At 38.4% G+C, this 15,023-nt stretch overlaps 1 protein-coding gene across 1 annotated transcript in view; it reads right to left on the bottom strand.

Moving 5' to 3' along the window:
* The window catches only part of PGR (progesterone receptor), a 55,224-nt gene that overhangs the window by 13,885 nt on the left and 26,316 nt on the right, over positions 1–15,023 (bottom strand). Inside the window, exons 3-4 of the mRNA XM_034758903.1 lie at positions 14,532–14,648; positions 4,208–4,513 (exon numbers count right to left, since the gene is read on the bottom strand). Coding sequence (XP_034614794.1) covers positions 4,208–4,513; positions 14,532–14,648 — 423 coding nt within the window. The remainder of the gene's footprint in view (positions 1–4,207; positions 4,514–14,531; positions 14,649–15,023) is intronic.

The raw sequence follows: 15,023 nt of genomic DNA, 5'->3' as shown, positions 1-15,023 counted from the left end.
TTTCATAGGGCAGTTAGGGGTCTTTTGGTGATCAGTCTTTCTATCTGTCTAGATTCTTATACTGCATCCATCACTTTGGTATAAGAGCACTACAGGCTAAGATTTTTGGTGCTGGGTACACAAAAAAAAGATCAAAGACATGCCATCTTCACTCAGTACTTCTGGCCTCCCAGTCTGAACTTCTGCTTCTCATTTGGGTTCAACTAGTTGATGATGGACATTCTCTGCATTATCTTGATATTTCCTTTAGTCCTTTTAACCATTTGGTCTTTGTCTTGCCTAAGTTATGCCTTCACATTATACTTCCACAGTCACATGCCATGTTAACTTTGACATTTCTTGACTACTAACTGATTAACTTTGTAACTGTCACTTAATAATATTGATTTTTGTATGAAATAGTAAAAGTTTGTGTTTGGACCAGTCAGTAGGTGAGTGTTTAAACGAAGAAGAGAACACTAGCATCAAATTCCCATTTATGACAGTGATTGGCTAAGTTTAGTGCATACAAGGCAATAATCCTACAAACTTTCATAGTGCCTCTCATTATGGGACCTAGAAGCTCAAAACTTCACTCGACATATAATTTACACCAACATTTCCATCAACACTAATAGTCCACTATCTTTAACAGTTCGTAAATATGAGCTCCTCTTTCTACCCATAATTATTATCAGCGACAGCACTTTTGTTTGACAAATTAAAATATATTTTCAGTACAATGTGCGGGGAGCTGCCCGTACAATCTCCATTAAGTTCTTCGTGGCATCATTCCACAACAGGATCTATCTTTTAGTGAATTGTAGTGGTATTCTTCGAATGTTGGATAACAGTGATTTATGCAAAGCATGGAACAGTGCTGGAGTGACTTACTGCCCTGTCTACCAAATAGATTCAGCAGTGTGTCACAGTATGAGCTCTGTTCTGATTTCTCGTGCCATATACAGTGTTTTACATTATAAAGGAAATACTTACATGATGAGATGGTGGATCATCTCAGTATTATATTTTAGGAATAGGAAAACATTACAACATGTCACAATGAGGTCAGTATCACAAAAAAAAAATGTTTCCTCACTAATGTGAACCAATGTACATTGGATGTTTATATACTTTGTATGAAAAAGGGTTATTAAAGTTTCCTCTCATTCTAATTTAACAAATTTCATATTCTTCAATTTACATCTAGGCTTGCAACTATATTAAGTTGGTAAAGTAGGTGAACGTAGCCAAACTACAGGAAAGAAAATAGCAAAAATGGAGGAAGTGTCCTAAATGGGTAATTTTCATATGTTCACTCCAGCTTTTTTTCATTCCTTAGAACAATTTCATGAGACTGGCATAGATTTAATTAGCACAAGTGGCATTGCTGTCACAGGCCACCTCAGTTCCAATGAAAGTGACGGGAATTTTTTCTATTTTTCTTTTCTGTCCTGCTCCTCCCCATTTCATTTAGTTTTATTTTGTATTAGGCTATGGGGGGGGGAGGCGGGGATCGATTTAAGATACGCAAATTCAGCTACATGAATAGCGTAGCTGAATTCGACATATCAGAGCCGACTTACCCCGCTGTGAGGACGGCGGCAAATCGACCTCCGCAGCTCCCCCGTCGACGGCGCTTACTCCTACCTCCACTAGTGGAGTACAAGCGTTGATTCGGGGTTCGATTGTTGCGTCCCGACAAGACGCGATAATTCGATCACCGAGAGATTGATTTCTACCTGCCGATTCAGGCGGGTAGTGTAGACGTAGCCTTAGTCACAAAGACATTTATTCCACATCACGTTGTCTGAGCTTGTCTTTTCTTGTCCTCTTTTTTGACTGAATTCAAAATAAGCAAATCTTCAATAAAAATGCTTTATTGATGTTTGAAGGTTCCCTCAGTCTGTTTAATAGTATCTCAGAATAATACTATGTTACAGTATCTTTTACACCACTTATGTCTTTTAGGTCAGGTTACAGTTCTCTTAGGGCCTGATCCGGAGCAGACAGGTGCCAGTGGAAGGACTCCCCCAATTTCAGTTGGTGTTGTTGTATCAGGTCCTAAGACTTGTCTGTTTTAAGACAAGTGGTGGTATTTATACTATAGATGGTTTTACAGAAGTAAAAGATATTTTGGGATGTGTGAGGAGAGTGAGGGGAGGATTGATCTGAAGTTGTTTATAATTATTACTTTAGCACAGATCAATAATATACTATATCCCTTTTCCCTGTTCCCATGAATATGTTTTAATGCTAGCAACAAAGTATGTTTAGGAAGTGGCTCACTGAGGCATCGAATATTGATTTTTAAAAGTTGGCATATTCAAATTATGCAACAGCCATTTTTACAGCAACAGTCTACAGGCAGAGAATGCCTCTTTTGTATAAAACTCCTTCAAGTGTGTACAATTTATAAAGATTTAAATGACCAGATATGTCAAATGATGACAGAAGATACAAGAGAGTTCAGGAGATCAAAATATTTATTTAAAAGGAAGCGGGGAAGGGAGAGTATGATGAAAAGCAGGGAGTTGGGACTGAGTTCATTCTGAAATGAGCAAGTATGGTGATCCTGCTGTAGACTCCCCAATCTCAACTGTGTAGAATACTAAATTCCAAACAGAGCTGCATACAAGATTTACAAGGAAACAAGATAAATACACAACTGCAAAAGTGCCAAATATTCTCCTACATCTCCATACAAAGCAATCTCAAAAACTGACATAAAACACTGAAGAGACGAGATGGGTGAAACAATATCTGTTATTGGATCAACTTCTGTTGGTGAAAGAGACAAGCTTTTGAGCCACACATGGATCCTACATGTGCCTACCACAATATATACCTCATCCAGTGCACTAAATGCCCCAATAACAACCATGTGGGTGAAACCAATCACTACGCTCTCGAATGAACTCACACAAGAAAATGACAGGTTTCAGAGTAGCAGACATGTTAGTCTGTATCCGCAAAAAGAACAGGAGTACTTGTGGCACCTTAGAGACTAACACATTTATTTGAGCATAAGCTTTTGTGGGATACACTGATGAAGTGAAAGCTTATGCTCAAATAAATGTGTTAGTCGCTAAGGTGCCACAAGTACTCCTGTTCTTTTTGAAGAAAATGATAAAAGACAAAAACACCCCATCACCAGTGCTTGAACACTTTTCACAAAGCAATCACTCTATATCTGACCTATCAGTCCTCATCCTCAAAGGAAAACTGCACAACAGTTTCAAAATACGACCCTGGGAGCTTAAATTCATAACTCTGATAGACACTAAAATCATGGACTGAACAGAGACACTGGATTTATGGCTTATTACAACAATCTGTAACCCACTAACTCCCCTCTTTTAGTTCTGTGACTGCAGAGGCGTTACCAGGCCACTCTGCCTTGAATGGTCCCTTACAATATTTGCTAACTACGCTAAACAATCAGTTCTTCTTGCATTTTTCTGTGATGCTGGGAATCCATGAAGAGCTCTATGTGGCTTGAAAGCTAGTCTCTCACCAATAGAAGTTTGGTCCAATAAAAGATATTACATCACCCACTTTGTCTTTCTAATATCCTAAGACTGACACCGCTATAGCTACACTGCATAAAACATTGAACATATTTTTCATTTAAAACAGCTTTAAAAATAGTTATTTTTTTTAAACTAACCCAATTTCTGAAAAAGGTACAAGTTGCACTTTTGTTGAATCTGTACTACTCCATTGGTCACTGGATCCTTCCGTATTAGTGATATTGGAGCATTCGTCTAATCTCTTTAAACCTAATATCTTTTTAGTCTTATAACATCAAACAGTGTTGCTCTCGGTTTTCCCATGTTATTTTTTTTAATCATCCTAACTACAATAAGATAAACATACAATAAAAATCTGTTTAAATACTCTTACACCTAAAGAATATAAAGTAAAAAAAAACCATGTCTGCTCATTTACAGGAATTCCTTTAAGAAGGATCTATTGTCTGCTAAAGAGATCTCTCTGGTACACAGAAAGTCCAATTTTATACTCTTTTGGTGAACTGGCAGTGTTATTATGTATTCAATTAAATTTCTTTATTAAGGATTCAATTATTATGCGTTCAATTGATTATTTATTACATTTCTGTATATACCTGGTTTTAGTGCACAGCCAATAAACAGACTAAATATTCTTTAAATAATTAGCTTGATGACATATATTATCATAACTATGTATAGAAAGATGTTATTACCTGGTAGTGATTTAGACCATTTGACTACACAAAGGAGTTGCCTCTCACATAATTGATTCAAACTGGTCAGCAAAGCACTTGGGGTTTCAGGTTGTGTGTTGTCATAACCTGCATAGACCACTTCTGGCTCAATGCCTTGTAAAATGTTGATCAGTGGGGGAATAAACTGTACTTCTTGATTTGGTGAAAAGGATATCCTCTGGGTTAGAGCTTGGCTTTCATCTGGAAGGGCCACTGGCTGCTGGAGTGCAACAATATCTAGTGTCCTCACAACTTTCACTTTGTTAAACTTTTTAAACTTTCGACCTGGGGAAAAAAATAGTTTAATGGCACATCAAAAAAAGCAGATTCCCACACAGCAGATTAACTCTTTTAGTATTTCTTAGATTATTACACTTTTAACCTTGAAATATTTTTTCTTTCTAATTTGTTTTCTTTTACAACTCCGAGTTACATATAATTCAAAAACCTTATAGAAAATTCTTAGTTTTGTTCCAGTGGAGGAAGAAATGGAAAGAAAGACATGAAAATATACTCTTTAAACGTCCCACCATATATACTATGTTACTGCAACTTGATAAAGTATTTCCTGGTTCAGTTCCCACTGTCCTATCACATTCTGATGGTTGAGCCAATTGTTCTTCAATTCAATTTCTGCTGAATGTAAGTCAATTATACTGTTTACATTGTTCTCTTCTACCCTCAGAAAAAATGCGAATAGTTCCCCGGTACAAATAGAAGTTTCTTGTTTCCCATTTCCATGCATAGAAGACTTTTGACTTGTCTAACTTCCACTCCCAACTGACACAGTTCTCTCTGCTAAAACAGAAGAAGTATGAGAACAGAACTCTGAGGATATGAGGAAAGTAGTGTGAATATATAGAGACAACACTCAAAAAGAACTTCAATTATCAGTAAGTAACCTTTCTTCTTCTACACATTTCCAGTTATGCACAACACCCAGGAAGGTGGACCTATGAGTACTATTTAAACAAAAATTGCAGAACTGCCCTCCCAAAGTAAGCATCAGATCTAGATGTCAAATGAAGAAAGCTGTGCAGAGTAAACATACATACAGTACAGAACTCCATTATGGAGGCATACCATACAGTCCACTTTAGCCCTTGAAAAGTGAGTTCTTAGATGCTCAGGTACTGTCAGCCTAGCTAACATACACACATTAATTCACATGCATTCACCGTCCAAAAATCCTATGTGACTTCTTATATGTCTTAATCCTATCCAGATAAAAACTCAAAACTGGGTGAGAATAAACACCTCTTCCCCACCCCAGCTAATAATCAAGTTCAGGTGAAACTCACATGACCCTTTTTATATGAATTTGGGGAGAGGACTCAGGACAATTGTAAAGTGAGGATCAGCCATTAAAATAAGCATCTCTCTCTTCCTGAACATATCACTGTTATAACAACCTCCAAACCTTCTGCCACTGCTGAAGAAATGCAAGAACAAAACATGTAAATCTTCTAATTTCTAACAAAACAATGAACAAGAGGAAACTCTTGGATATAAATCCACCAGAAATCACTTCGGGCATGGAGAAGGTCTTTACAAGCGCAGCCAGCTGTGGAAAGGAAGGAACTAAAGTGGTGGGGGATGCACAGCCTTCTATAACCTCGGTTCCAAACTTTCAGGGCTGTTAGAGGGCTTTTGTGTGGCACCAGCAGAGATTACATTCCCCCAGGTCCTGAAGTTTTGGGATATCATCCCAGAAGTGGGAATATTCAAAGGCCACCTTTCAGGTGGTGGAGGAAGAGTAGAGGTAATAGCAATGTTAACAGTTAGCTAAATGGATTATGCTTCAGCTTTTTGAAAGCTTTTTCTAGTGCACTGTCAAATAGTTACTTACCACTGAAATATGCAGCTGCTAATTTACCCTTTGAAATGGAATCAGTATCCCATACTTTAAGCCAGATGTTACATCAGTCTGTAGTGGAGTAAATCATTCCAGAAGCTGAGAATTTATAAATTGAATGTGTTGTTTCATAAACAATAGGACAAGATCTCTCCATCCTCCTTGTCTTCTTTTCATTCTATTTAACAGTTCTGTTAGTTTAGGGCTGGGTTTTTGTCTTTGTTACACACATTTTACAGAAGGGTAATTCCATTATTTAAAAGAGTTACTCTTGATTTACACTGGCATGAGAGGAGACTCTAACTCTCTGATTTCAAATGAGAGGGGGTGTAGATGAGTATACTTATAGCTAATCTAAAAACACAAAATCGGTTTTATAATCTCAAATACATGTTCTAATTCTTCAGTATTATTCATCCATAAAAATGAATAAATAAATATTTAGCACACAAAAAAGCTGCACAATTAAAAATTAGATTACAACATTATTTGTGGCCCAGTATAACACTTAAGATAAATAGGGAAGCATATTAAATATTTTTTCAAGGAAAATAATCTGCTAATATCATAAATATACAGAATGGAATTTTCAAAAGCACTCAAGCAGTGATCTAACTCTGCTCCCAGGGAAGTGAGTGGCAAGATTCCCACTGATTTATTATGCAGGAGATCAGAGTAGATGATCACAGTGGTCCCTTCTGTCCTTAGACTCTATGACTTCAATGAGAGCAAAATTAAGCCAGTGATGAGTGCTTTTGAAAATCCCTCCTTCAAAACTATCAACTGTTTTACATCAGTTGTCACTAAAGATAGTTACAGAAAAAAGAAGAGGCAAGCAGTCCTGGTTAGTGACTCCTTAGTAAAATAACAAACCTAACACTCAAACCTGGGTCACAGCTGTCACAGGTAAAGAAAAAAGGATCATATGCTGTTACGTCCAGATGAAATGACATCACAAAAAATATTCCTAGTATCATAAATAATGCTGGAAATTTCCCACTAATTATAGTCAAAGTGTGTGTGGCTGGTGAGGGGTATGTGTGTGGAAGGGGGAGAAAAGGCAGCAAGGGAAGGTCTGACAGTTCAAGAATTACTTCATGGACTTGGGAAGAGAACAGAAGACAAGGTCAGCAGAGGTAATAAACCTGCAGATTCTTAGGGTGCCAGTCATGAATAAAACAAATGAAGCCTTAATATTAAGTTATGGATTTGTAATCACAGGGAATCTTCAGTAGCGAATGAATAAAGATACATGCTTCTAATGAATTAGAATGCATCAAAATAAGGACCAATTCACAGAATTACTTAAAAATTGTTTCTGGAAATATAGTTAAGCAGTCACCAGTATAGTATATACACTGTTTTCAGATCTTTCTAGTCAATTGCAAAGGTGAGTCCTACCAGACTCACATTAGCATTTGCAAAGGCTTGGCACCTGCTTCAGGCTAGTCATGCCACATTAAGCCTCTATTGCTGGAATTTTAATGCCACAGGAAAAAAATGAGCGGTTTAACAATATTTGGGTTTTAAAATTGTATTATACAAAATATTTAAAATTATTTCCTGCTCTAAGATGAACGAGCATCCCAAATTAGTTCTATACCGAATAAATAGTGATGTCACTTTGGCACTAACTCATCAGAACACATAAGAGCTGTGTGCATTTTGTCATTGGGGTGTTCAGTCACACCAGCAGCTTCATGGTACCCACAGTTTCTAAATCCACAATTTACTGAATATTATTGGACAGTACATTAATAGTGCATGGGAACTATGTACAACTACTGAACATAAACCAACAACATAATAAAAACTACTTAAATGATAAATGCTTAACATGCATATGTGAGATTCACTAAATTGTTCTGGTGCATAATCCTGCACTTTGATTTTTCCTTTTAAGCACGTATACAGAAGCAAATTACATGTCAGGTACCATGGTGCACCAGGCATTCTGTATTAGATAGCTGGTCTTCTCATAAGACACCAATGCCTCACCCTTTCCAGAACCCGTAATCAGGTGAAAAATGTCAATGATTCATTATTCTTGACACCGTACCATGGTTTTGACTCCAAGGTCACTATGCTCCTCTGGTTCCATATCAGAGAACAAGTTCTATACACCTCAGAAGGTTGTAAACAAGCTAAGGGAACAAAGCAGAGGTAATACATCTTGATTTTAATAAAGCATTTGAAGCAGTGTTTCAGGAAATATTACTTGGAAAATTAATTCAAATTTTCTTGCATATGAGCACTGTCAGATGGTCTGAAAGCTAACTGAACGGTGATTTTCTAGCAGTAGAGCACAACAAGAAATCAGTGTTTGACATGGGTCATTTTTAAAGTCTTTGCTTCTGATCTGGCAGAAAGGGCTAAAGAATATTTTACTTCAAGCTTGTGTGCTATGTACGGCAGGGAAGACAAAGAGATAATAGAGATCAAGAGGGGTTGGAAATATCAGCAAGAAAAAATAAAATGAGATTCAGCTTGGAAAAATAATTGGAAGCATAGATTCAGTGGAAGGGAAAAATCCAGAAACCTGTAACATTCAGAGAAAGCTGGGGCAACAGTATTCAGTAGACTGCATATAAGTTTGCAATGCAGTATAGAAACAAAACAAGGCAAATGTGATTTTGTACCACATATGCAGAAGTGTCATTCACTCGGGGCATATATGCAGAAGCACAGGGAGGTGACAAATTAATGTGTTCAGTTCTGGAATGATATTACCAGAAAGCTAATGACAAAATTGAGGGAGTGACAACTCTAGGGGTAGAAGTGCCAGAATATAAAGTTCCACAAGTATTTTAAAGTTTTTAATGACTAAAGAAGAAGAATTATTACTTAGAGTGCTATAAATGCAAATTAGACTGCAGTGTTTCTACAAAAGAGTTTGTGAGTACTCTATGCACCTATTTACTTACAACACATCAAAATTAATTCTAAAATCATTCAGACGCATTTAACTGCTTAGAAATTAGTTTCTAGAAACATAGTTAATGTGTTGTTAATATAATACACACACTGAATCAAATTCACTCCTGTGCTAAGTAGGTGCCAGTCAATAGCTGTCAGTGGAGGCTACACTCACTACTCCCAGCAGTAAGTTTAGTCCAATGCCTAAACAACCATACAAGCCAGTCTATATCAAGTGGGAATCATAATCCAAGTCTCTGTAAAGTCTTGCAGCCTGTCTCAGATTGGTTAAGCCTGACCAGACACCTGTCATTCAATGACAGACATGCGGGTGGCTATTTTACAACAGAAAAACTTCAAAAACAGACTCCAAGGAGAGACTGCTGAGCTGGAATTGATATGCAAACTAGATACAATCAATTTAGGATTGACTAAGGACTGGGAATGGCTGATCCATTACAAACACTGAATCTATCTCCCCTTGTAAGTATTCTCACACTTCTTATCAAACTCTCTGTACTGGGCTATCTTGATTATCACTTCAGAAGTTTTTTTTTCTCTTACTTAATTGGCCTCTCAGAGTTGGTAAGACAACTCCCACCTGTTCATGCTCTCTGTATGTGTGTATATATATCTCCTCAATATATGTTCCATTCTATATGCATCCAAAGAAGTGGGCTGTAGCCCACGAAAGCTTATGCTCTAATAAATTTGTTAGTCTCTAAGGTGCCACAAGTACTCCTGTTCTTTTTGCGGATACAGATTAACACGGCTGCTACTCTGAAACCTGAAATAAAAATGTGCTGGAACTAGCAACAAAAGTGTATCATTTAACAATTTTTATCATATTTGCTTTAAATTATCATTGTTGCCCACGAACAATGCAAGAGAGATTAGGATTATTAATGATACTGAAGCCTTACAAAACATTAGATTCCCAATCCTCTGCAAAAATTGAAAATGCTATTGCCTGTGCCAAATAACTTTCAAGTCAGTGTAAAAAATAAGGATATTAACTAGACATTTCATATTATATTATTATTGAGGGGATTTGGCAAAAAAGCTGGTATGCAGGAGCACTATGAATATCTTTCAAAGAGAAAATGTTCAGTATTTCCCTTCCCCAGATCTTCTGTATGAATAGGTATATGAATTACTCAAGTATTCACTATTTTTCTTCATATTTCTCCCTTTTTAGGAACCTAGTGGGGTTTAAAAGTTAGGGAAGTAAGTTGTGAATGTTAAAGTGAAAGTGAATTTGCATTTCTTTGGTGGAAAGATCATTTTTAGCCTTTGCATTCCCTTTTGTTCAATATGAAGTGAATGTTGGCACTAGTACCCTATTTATTGCACTTCTACCATGGGAATTATGGATCCTAGCAGAAGGCAGAAGGCAGTGGCACATCATTGATACAGATGCCAGAGTGATAAAGGACTATCATTCTAAGAATATGGATTGTTTAAATCATGCAGATTTATTTAAATGTATAAGAAACTACAAGATTGTTACATAATTTAAAATATTGGTGTACTTGTTTTCTCAACTTTTTGCAGAAAGTATTAAGAATAGTAGTATAAAGAACCTCTTCACCGCATACACTTTCCAAGAGTTTCTTTATACTACTATGGACAAACGTGGGATTTGTTCACCTGAGTTGGGAAACTAATGGGAAAATGTGAGTTTAAAAGCACAATGTTAATTTGCGGAAAGGTTTACAGCTGGTCAGTTTGACCTGATTTGTTTTCAGCAGCATTATCTCTTTGAAGAATGAAAGCCATTCGCTGTTAATGTGAATATACATTGTCTTCTAAAATGTGTTAGTGTCAGTTGGAAATGAAACATGACTAGCTGCTCTGACTGCTGAGCAGTCTAATACAGTTTAGGAAACAAAACGATTATTGTAATTCAATTGTGTTTATAATTTCTTATATTTTGAAATGTGATTGTTATTTCACAGCCTCTTGCCAGGACCCCATGTGTCAGTATCTAGAATTTATGAATTTTCAACAGCCTTTGCTCTTAGAATATGCAGCAAGAAGCACAGATGTCTCATTCCTTTTTTCAGATCCTTACACTTGCATTAGGTAAATGGAAGACCAAGCATTTTTTCCTAATCCAGCATCCACAAACCCATGCAAAGTGCAGAAAAAAGTCAAGCCTCCAGATTTAATCTTTCTATATATGGAATTACCACCTAAAGCTGTGATGATCTGATAGATCTCCTGAGTTCACATAGACAAACTGAGTTCCCATCAGTACTTAGATGGGAAAACTCTTTGGAATTACTAGATGCTGCAGAAAGTGACGTTGATGACTCACCATGTGGCATGCTCCCTGCTGAGAAGTACAGACTCAATACCCCCATCATGATGTTAGGACCATATGGGATGCTCTAGGTGTCATCTATACCTCGTAGGACATAAAAACAGAGGCCACGACCACTTGTACTTGTTAAAGACCTTGGGTGAGGTTCTGTGCTGCACTGAATTCAGTCCAGGAGGAGACAAGTTTCCAGGGGCTTTAAGCCACGTTTGCACTCTCCTCCTGATCCTGGTCTACCAGGAACGAGCCCAGCCCAGTCACTGACATCATTTAGACAGGCCTGAAAAGCCCTTGTGATGGGGTCTATCAGGCATTTTCTGGTCCCAGCTGGCGGGTGTTGGTGCCTGGATACCCCCTGCTGAAGAACCCACTCAGAGCAGGCTAAAAGGGCCAGGAGGAGACAGTGACCAATTGGGAGCCAGCAACCCAGTGAGTAGGCTTGCCTGCTTCTTCTCGGGGCCCAGGAGCAGTGCTGGGTGAGACTGGGGCAGAGCAGGAGCTCATCAGTGCTAGCCCAGAACCCCAGTGCCTAGTCAGGGCCTTGCCCTCAAGCACTGCAACTAAGTGGTTGCCTTTGAGTTTCGTTTGTTTATTTAAAGGCGCAGACAAATTATGAGTGATGTTATCCTCTGTTAAATGTTCAGAGACTGATGCCACACTTGTAGCACAGGCCACTCTGCTTCAAGAGGTGGCCACAACTTGTGGACGAAAGCAGGGATTGCCTGCAGTACCTCATGCTTGGGCCCACCATAGGTGTGACAGGGCATCCCCACCTGTGACCACCCACTCCCAATGTTCTCCTGCCATCCCCCGCCCTGTTCATGACGACCCATTTGCACCCTTACGCCTTTCAAAGTTAAGTTAAACAGGAACATGGCACTCTTGTTCCAGCATAAGAATGTCCACACATGGAGTTATTCCTGAGTAACTTCATATGTAGAGAAGCCCTTACCCCCAGCCTGCAAACTCTTAAACATGTACTTAACTTAATGTATATGAATAGTCTCTCTTGACATTACATGCAAATGTGTTTGGGTGATATCAAGAGGGAAACAGTGTCTTGGTCCATCTGGATATTTTAGCTTATTTACAGAGTAGAGGCAGAATCCCAAAGAACCCAGCCAGCTCTTCTAGCTCTTCCACCCCATCCACCCAGCTTTGCAAAGCCTGAACCCCAGAGGGTCTTCTGTGGGAATTGGAGATAGGGAAGCATACTGTAAATGGCAATTTCCCTTCCATACCCCTAATCCCAAGCCCCCTATGTGGGCACAAGCTCCAGCTCCCCTTCATGTGCAGATGTAAGGGGATGCATGGAGCCCTAAGCCCTAAATATCGACCATTTGTGGCCAGCCACAACATTTGCAAATTAACACGACTGAGCTGGATATTTCCCTTCTATGCTTTGGTGCAATACGCAGCTCCAAGACTGATCTGGATCCAGATTAAATCAAGTGCATAAAGCAAAATACCAAAGAAAATCCTGCTCAAATTAACAGTAATCTGAAGACAGAGTATAATGTAATATATGTAAGAAATTGTTTTAAGAGAGAAAACCATTTCTTCTGTTCCCCACCAGATAAGCTATTAGCCAAGTGCCAAGAACTCTAAGATCTAATGCAAAAAGTGTGTGTGTGTGTGCGGGGGGAGACATTGTACATACCACTCAGAAGTAAAAAGGAAATGCTAATTTTCATCTGTATTCATTTATATCACTGACAAAGGCTAAAACATAGGAGTAACACAGGGACCATCAGTTCAGAAAAATCTAGCACCAGAGCCCTAAGCTATTACAGGAGTTGGAAGTGTACAAGGTTATAAAAATCTAATTTTAATTTTTTACATAAATATTTTCAGTTATTAAAGGACCCAGATGGGAGAGGCAATACAATCACCAACAGTGTATAATCTTGATTTTTCCAGCTGAAACAAGTTAGTAAAAAAAAAATCTAATAGGTTGCACAGCACAAAATGAATGCCATTTAAGACATACTAGTTTATTCTGTCTCTTCTTTCTCTGTATTTTTTAAATTATTGTTTTAATTCTCTTCTATTATTCAGGTTTATCCATTTTTCTCCATTCTGCCATCCTCAAATAGCTGTTTTCTTATCATCTTAGCCATAAATTTTCAAAAGCTGCGCACAGTTAATGGAAGTTATTGCCTAAAATGCTACATCAGCAGTTTGAAAAATACAGGGATATATATCTGTCCTTTCTGCATGTAAGCGCTCCAAAACTTACCCTGTAATTAGACTGTCTCCTTGTAGGGCAGTGGCTCCCAGGCTGTGGGTCTGCTGAAGCAGTGTTCAGCTTTCCACTGGCTTTGCTTGCAGTTACACAGAGGAAGCAAAATGCTGTCAATACCAACCTCTCCATTCTATTACTGTATACCAGGGCAGACTGGAGTTCTCAGCTCTCAGTATCCAGCCCATGTAATGCCAGAGATAACAAGCCCTCTCCCTACTCACTAAAGTGGAAGGACAGAATGCTGCTGCCATCCACCCAAACCAATGGTGGGAAGCACACAAGAGAAGAGATCGAAACAACTACTTTATTTTCAACTCCCATTTATTTCCTAAGGCTTGGTCTACACTCACCCCCCAAATCGAACTAAGGTACGCAACTTCAGCTACGTGAATAATGTAGCTGAAGTTCGAAGTACCTTAGTTCGATCTTACCTCGGTCCACACGCGGCAGGCAGGCTCCCCCGTCGACTCCGCAGTACTCCTCTCGTCTAGCTGGAGTACCGCAGTCGACGGCGAGCACTTCCGGGTTCGACTTATCGCGTCCAGACAAGACGCAATAAGTCGAACCCAGAACTTCGATTGCCAGCCGCTGAACTAGCGGCTGGGTGTAGACATACCCTAAAACAAGTTCTCCAACTCCAAAAAAAAAAAAAAAAAAAAAGAACAAACCAAAGCCAGCAAGACCAGTCCATGTTAGTGAGCAACCTAGTTTATACATATGCAATACAGGACAAACTTTACTCCAGAAAGAATTCATTTGAAGGTGTTCTTATTCAGAAGAATTTAAAATGAGTTTAAAACTATTTAAAATTCCCAGACAAATTGTCCCTCTAGAAATATATTTTAACTTAATGTCCTTTATTTAAGTCACTGAAATTCCAAAGTAATAATATTTAAACTAAATGGATTGCAGTAAAGTTCTTGATCGGTTATTTTTCTGAATCCAGGCTGTATAGGAATCTTACCTCCAAGGACCATGCCGGCTTGACAGCACTTTCTCAATCGACATGCTGGACAGTTCTTCCTACGAATTTTATCAACTATGCAGTCATTCCTTCCAGCACATAAATAGTTATGCTGCCCTGTAAACAAGAAAAACCCAGAATTAACGCAATGTTTCTGATTGTATCAAAACTATCTCTGAACCAGTGTATGGTGAGCCAAAAATTAAAGCGACTTCAAACCAAAGGCTGACTGTCCCATTACAAGAATCACTAGAGTTTTTTTAACGTTATCTTTCAGATATTACCAGCTGACAGTTTTATTATAAAGCAACAGAGGGTCCTGTGGCACCTTTGAGACTAACAGAAGTATAGGGAGCATAAGCTTTCGTGGGTAAGAACCTCACTTCTTCAGATACAAGACATCTTGCATCTGAAGAAATGAGGTTCTTACCCACAAAAGCTTATGCTCCCTATACTTCTGTTAGTCTCAAAGGTGCCACAGGACCCTCTGTT

Source organism: Trachemys scripta, chromosome 1, assembly GCF_013100865.1.
Source record: "Trachemys scripta elegans isolate TJP31775 chromosome 1, CAS_Tse_1.0, whole genome shotgun sequence".
NCBI lineage: Eukaryota > Metazoa > Chordata > Testudines > Emydidae > Trachemys > Trachemys scripta.
This window is presented reverse-complemented; position numbering and strand designations above follow the sequence as displayed.